Consider the following 7,276-nt stretch of genomic DNA (forward strand, 5'->3'; position numbering starts at 1 on the left):
TATCCTCCAGTAGTGTCTCGGCACTTAAGTGCGGTCACCAGTTATGCGAGCTCCACCGTGATACACACACACTGTCCGTCCAAGAGGGATCATTTTAGGGCATGAGCCAAAGAATGGGAAAGATGCAAGGCTCAAGTGAACCCACTACAGAAAACTGTGGAGATTGAACACCTACCATTAAAAGCTTCGCAGGACCATTAATGTTTTCGATGAAGTTAAAATTTTTGTTTTCTTCTAATTTATGTTTATGTAAACTTATGAACAAGTTAAATCATAAATAAACATTGTGATGGGTTCAACGGTGGTCAAAGTTATTGTCATCACTATCTTCTAAGATGGGTTCCACTTGAGCATTGGATATGCTTCATTTTTTAGGTTATGTATTAAAATTGTCTCATCAAATGAATAAATGTTATGAATACAACACGGACATAGAACTCGGTGACATCAATTCAGCAGCAAATAGCTACGGAAGCTGTTAGTAGCTAATGACCTGATTAAACAAGGACAGTCCTGTGGGAGGCTTTATTGGGCCTATATACATTTAATCGCACCGCCATCCATTTTGATAGATCATTTTAAGACATGATCCGAAAAAGAGGTAGATTGAATGCTGAGGTGGACCCCACCACAAGTAGTGGAGATTGAAAGCTTACTGTCCGAAACTTTTTGGGCATATAAGTTTCCGATCTTATGTTTTCCCTTCAGTTAGTGTATGTGACCTTATGAATAGGTTTGATGGTAAATAAACATCACGGTGGACCTAGGAAGTTTTCACTGATATGAATTCAATCCCCACTGCTTCGTGTGGTGTGGTCCACTTAAGCTTCCAATCTGCCTCATTCCCTAATGATATGTCAAAATGGATGGACGGGCATGATAAAACATATACATCATGGTGGGGCTGGGAGCCCAGGACCGTCCCTCTCTGGCAAGGTGGTGTGGGTAGTACCCAATCCGCGCTCATTTTTTTCTGCCCATATACCACGTGTGTGGGACATCGAATGTGAAATCCACTCCATCCATCAGGCGAGAAGTATTATTTCCACGGTACATACAAGAGATCGTCCAAACATAAAATTCAAGTGGGCCAGATCTGTGAGAATAATGTAAAATTACTCCTAAGAACTCAAGTTCATGTCTTGTGGCCGACCTGAGTTCTGGATCAGGATGATTTTTTGTATCTTCTCTTCATCTCAGTAACTTACGCTTGATTAACAGGTCTGATGTAAGGTGCATACCATGTTGGCCCTGAACACAAACCTATTGTTTCATGTGGTGTTGCCTACCGTACTGTATATCTGGTTCTATATTAGCCGAAGACTCAGCGAAAGCATTTAAAAATAAGAAATGAAATCACCTCTAATGCATAACTATAATAGTCTTTTTCAGCTCACAAAACACACATGAAGACAAAGAAAAGATAGTACTTTATAGAACCTCTGGATTTGATGGATTGAAATTTATGGAAGAAAAGAGGCTTGTCTAAGATTAGGACTGAAAAGGGGGAGAGAAGTATCTCAAATCAAAGCTACAAACTTATGTGTATACGTCCGTGTTAAATAATAAAAATAAAAATAAAATAAAATAAAAAATCACAACAAATGCTAGCTCTGTTCATCACGGGAATGTAAGTTGTTATTACACAGTGGGGGTGGCTAACAGTGATGTGTGCTAACAAGCTAACAGATTATAAAAAAAAAAAAAAAGTTGTTATTACATAGCTTTTGCACGTGCATTTGTGCATATGCATGTAAGCACACGTGAGAACTCACTTGAGGGCTTCCTGTATAGGAGAAGCCCGAGCTTTTAACAGTTCCCTCAGAATGACTGGTTGCCTTTTTTACGATAAAAACCCTGTATCACGTGTGTATACCGCATGAACATTGCTTTTGACACGCAAATAAATAGCCTATGTCACTAACTCTCTCAAAACTCAAAAGGAAAAAAAAAAAAAAAAACTGCATATGAGGATTTGTTTCACCCTTACATGTAATTTTTGGAGAAATTAAGTCCAGGATCTTTTAGATTACAGTGGTAATGAGGTCTATCGAATTATCATGCTACCTCATAATAAAAAATTCAATCTATACGGGGATGACATTACACCAACCTACAAGTGGGCCCTAAATGATTTATTCAATTCTCTAAAAGCTCGGCCTAGGCCATTGATCTAATCACTCAATCACATTTAAATTTATCTATACACGCACACAATTTTTAATGATCTATTCGTGACACATGCTTATCTACTTTTGAAATTGAACCCATTTTATATTAATAAATTTAATTAATTAAAACTTGTTGAAAATATTAATATATAAATATATATATATTTTAAAAATAGTTTACTATATAATTTAATTAATTACAACTTGTTGAAAATATTAATATATAAATATATATTTTTTTTCAAAATAGTTTACTATATAATTCAATTGCCCATTCAATCGAGCGCCTTAAATAAGTCTCATTTACGTTATCATCGTCATGAGATTATGTCCAATCTTTTTCTAACTTATCTCTATGAAATAATCTTGATTTCTGTCTTCCCAAGGGCTTATGAGCAATTGAATTTATATACATACCTTTGAAAATGAACATTAATGTAACATTACCTCTTTGAGACCTATCCACTTAATGTGGAGTGATAAGGGTATATAAGGGCCCATTTGGGAGTGTGGATTTGGAACTCCTTGGATTTGAAATCCTCTTATTGTGTTTGGCACCCTGATTCATAATCAACTTTAATCCAAAAGTAGTTATGCATAGTATATTTACAGGGGTTTGAATTTAATTACTAAATCAACTTTAATATCTCTAATTAGTGAACGTATGTAATGTTTGACATAATGGTTGTCATAAGCCCGCTGAAATATATACTTAGCCCGAAAATGATGAAATTTCAAGTCGCAAATGGGCCACGAGCACAAGATCATGTCAAAGTGACTAACCAACGATTTTTAACTATTGCTTTACATAGACGATGTTTGGACCATGCTAATCATCGTATTAAAATAATTATAGTGATGCAATTGATAATCTAATTACTTTAGGACATCATTAGTGGGTTTTGTGTCTAATAGATTAATAGTCTAGTGACACACATGTTACACATGCAACTCTTGGAAAGATTTTAAATGTAATCCAAGCTTTCACCTTGGATTTCAAACCCCCATTTGAGGGGATTTGAAACTCCCTGAATTTGAAACTCCCTATTACTTTATAATGCCAAACAACTAGGGGATTTGAAACTCCCTTCAAATCTTCCCAAATCCATGGTGCCAAACGACCCCCAATAGTTACCGATAGGACTAACACACTTATACAACAACTTAATCAAAATCTATCGGTTGCTAATGGAAAATTGATTTTGCAGTGCATGTGACTCAAATCACACATCGTGAATGTGAATGATTAAGAGTTCATCATATACATGATTATCATGTAGGATCCACCTAATCAACCAAGGATTTATCTCCACTGAAATATATAGGCTTACATGATCTAACTAGGTATGAAGTTAATCATTTCAACCCTCGTGAGATCTCATCTTGATCATCAATAAATCAAGGCAGAGGTACATCTGATATGTATTTTCACTGTGCACACATGCACAATAGTGTCTAGATAAAAAGTGGACTTCGCCTCTAATTTATGAAAGATGGCACACCTTATCATAAAAGCCAATCCAAATATATAATTTATATAAATTATCATTAAATGATTACATCCATATATACAAATACGGTTATCGAAAAATCTTAATATAATCTAATGAATAAGTATATAAATATGTTAATAACGGTCTATTAGGCCGCCCAAAGTCCAACAAGCACATGATGATAGAATGAATTTCACACATACATCATGGCAGGCTCCATAAAATTATGGCTAAACAATTCCATTCCAGACATAAGGATCTTTCAATTTCGTGGTATCTTAACGAATAAATTTATGGCTGAAAAAATAGCTAAAGTTTTCTAACCCTTCTAGGTGGATCACTTGATGAGTGCACCAACTTGATTTTCGAGGGATAGCATGTACGATCAGACTTATCTCATGGATGACTTGGATATTAGATGTGCATGACACACCATGCATGTTGCGTCATGTGAATATAAGCCTCGTACACTCGAATGGGCTCAGCGGAGCCCCCATCGTTGTGTATTGCCATTCAAACGGACGGCTGAAAGGAAATGCCATCAATGGACAAAATAATAAGTAGCGACCAAGCTGGTTGGGTCACACATTGAACACAATCGGCCCATTATTTTAAATATTGTTATGATCAACACGTGCTCATCTACTAGATGTGCATATGTGTAGATGTATAGTCCATGCTCCGATAGCATTAATAAATTCTTGTTGAATATATGGGCAAACCTATCTAGTACACAGAGAATTACCCAATATTGAATTGTATTTGGTACGATAAAAATTCCATACTGTAATTGGAATCGATGGGAATGATTGGATTAATTCAAGTATTTGAACTTCCGGTCCCAGTAAGAGACACGATAGGATTTTTGATAGATTTTGAAAACTACTACATTTGTGGGTCTCATATTGATACATGTGTTTTATCCACGTCATTCATCCATATATACCCTTTACATGTGATACTCGAGTTGGATGTGAATATAGGTGACCGGCATCAATTGAAAAATATAGTGCAACGATTACAACTCTGATGTCCACCAAACACTAGTTTTATGTAAAACAATATTTTCTCCAAAGAAAGAATTCAATCCTAATCTTGACATCGAATGGTCAAACAACAGATGTCTTCGGACATACAATCATTATTGTTGTCGGTAAAAATGGTTTGACCACTCATGGGGTCAGCTTAGACTCACGAGCATGTACTTCTGGGCCGAAGAGCTCTTAGACAACTATCAACAAATTGTTTTGGTAAAGGGTAGACACAGCGTACTCCCGAGCCGGGTACTTGACACCATATACTTCCGAGACTCTGACCAAGCTTATATGTTCGACCAAACTTATCTGTTCGAGCTCCGATCAAGCTTATTTGTCTGAGCTCCGACCAAGCTTATATGTTCGAGCTCCGACCAAGCTTATATGTTCGAGCTCCGACCAAGCTTATCTGTCCGAGCATCGGCCAAGCTTATTTGTTCGAGCTCCAACCAAGCTTATTTGCTCGATTAGTCAAGGATCCAGCTCAGCTCGGCCTCATCCTGATCGATCGAAGGATCCAGCCCAGGTCAGTCTCGACCATCCGCTATGTGATTCTAGGGTCAACTACGTTGACTCTTATCACTTGCATAAATCTTGCATGACGGTTAAGAAAATTATGCTAAGATTACACCTAAGATTAAGAACTGACTGTTGCCTACCTACACTATAAATAGAGTGTTCATTTACATGAAAAGGTACGCATAATTTCTCATCCAAAATCCTTCGATACCACTGGACCTAGATTCCTATATTGACTTTGGCATCGAAAGGTCCTGCTCTAGCTCAGGTCTCTTTTGTCTTCTTCCTCGGTAAGTACTCAAAGGTTTAAAAAGGGTGAAGTAAAATTTTCATTAACAACTGTGAAATAATGTTGGTAATTATATATAATACAATGCCACGCATCTTTCCAAACACGTCGACATCACCATCAGGATATTTTAAAATTCCGGTGATAATATCATTTTGTTTTTCTCCTTATTTTATAAGGAGATTCTAAAAAATCTTGGCTGTATCCATGACAATGGTGCAGATCAGCATAATTTTCAAGACGGCTAATCTTCTTGGTATCGTTTCCCTGGCACTTTATTACAGAAGTGCCACGTTGGCAGAATAGATAGCACTGTACCACAAGCTGCGGTACTAGTGATTGTATGTAATTAGTTATTAATAGAAAAAACAAAGAAAGGAGAGATACTTTTATTCTCTCTCTACCCACGGTCAGAGACTCCTAAAACTCAAACGAACAGAGAACAATTTGATTCTCTGAACATTGAGAGGTGTCGAGCTTTTGGGTTTACTGAACTATGATATTTAATGGGCAGCTCAACCAATCTAATTTTGGGTACATGATATTGCGACACTGGGGCCTGCGTATCAAGTGTCCTAATATGGCAGAGTATCAAATTACTCTAAATTAATTAAATAAAATAAAAGACGGACCTTCGTTGTCAATGCAAAATTCCCCTTCTCCGTCCACTTCCTCTCCCTAACATACCGATCGGACGCGCAGATCTTCCTCAACGTGGCCAAGATCAGACCGACGGCAGTGTCGGCGACTTCGTCGGTCAGGACGTCGGGCGTGTACGTGACCCTGATCCCTCTCTCCCTGCACTTGGCCAGATCGATCTTGTCCAATCCGACGCTGTGGCTGGAGATAATCTCAAGGTTAGGAAGGGCGTCGATTGTATTGGCATCAGCTCCAACGTGGGCGTTTGAGATAATTGCACGGATTGATTCGGAGTTCTTCTTCAGGAATTCAATCCTGTTGGAGGGGGGAGATTGCCAGAGCCTGAAGAGCTTGACTCGCTTCTCGAGCACTTGTTCGAAGTATGCGTTTGGGTAGGTTAGAAGAACGCCTAGATTTTCCATTTCTAGAGTTTGGGTTTGCGATTTTAGGGTTTTGTTCTTACGTTCTTTCTTTCCGCTGCTAACACTGGTTTTTTATTCTGTTGACCTGATAACAGAGGATCCCGACTCAAAAAAAAAAAAGAAAAGATGGAATTTTCAACGCAATGATGGAATTGAAGATACCTTTTCAAAAAAAAAAAAAAAAAGATGGAACGGAATACCCCATGGATCGAAGGAGATATGTTAGAGGTATTTCAAAAACAAGAATTATATATATATATATATATTGGGAAAAAGACAAAAAACACGTGTTGCTTTTGTTACCCTTCTCAAAGGCAAATTGTTAGTCTCCATGTTGCATAGAAAATTGAGCTGTGTGGGCCTCACCATGATGGATGTTGAACATCTACCCCATAGTCAGATGCACCATTCCATAGTGGGCCTAGGGCTTAAAAATCAAATCAATCCATGACTTGTGTGGGCCACACCACATACAAGAGTTGAGAGGGGTTACTCTCCATTAAAACATTCATAATCATTTTTTGGGCCCAACGAGATGTGGTTCACAAATCCAGTCCATCCATCATGTGTGTCCCATTTGGATGAGGGGTCAGACCAAGTTTCAGATGCATCCAAATTTCAGGTGGGCCCCACCAAGTGCTTTTATATGTTTTAGGCATGTCTTCACATGATTTTAGATGGTATGGCCCACTGGAGTTTCGTATACAGG

At 37.8% G+C, this 7,276-nt stretch overlaps 1 protein-coding gene across 1 annotated transcript; it reads right to left on the reverse strand.

Annotated features, from left to right (window-relative positions):
* Positions 1-5,784: 5,784 nt before the first annotated feature.
* Positions 5,785-6,567, reverse strand: LOC131249096 (glyoxylate/hydroxypyruvate/pyruvate reductase 2KGR-like). Its single transcript, XM_058249663.1, has 2 exons — positions 6,139-6,567; positions 5,785-5,838 (listed from the first exon to the last, which is right to left on the reverse strand). Exons 1-2 carry the CDS (start codon positions 6,565-6,567, stop codon positions 5,785-5,787), a joined length of 483 nt encoding a protein of 160 aa, XP_058105646.1.
* Positions 6,568-7,276: the final 709 nt, after the last annotated feature.

The sequence above is a fragment of the Magnolia sinica genome, chromosome 1 (genome assembly GCF_029962835.1).
Source record: "Magnolia sinica isolate HGM2019 chromosome 1, MsV1, whole genome shotgun sequence".
In the NCBI taxonomy this organism is placed as follows: domain Eukaryota; kingdom Viridiplantae; phylum Streptophyta; class Magnoliopsida; order Magnoliales; family Magnoliaceae; genus Magnolia; species Magnolia sinica.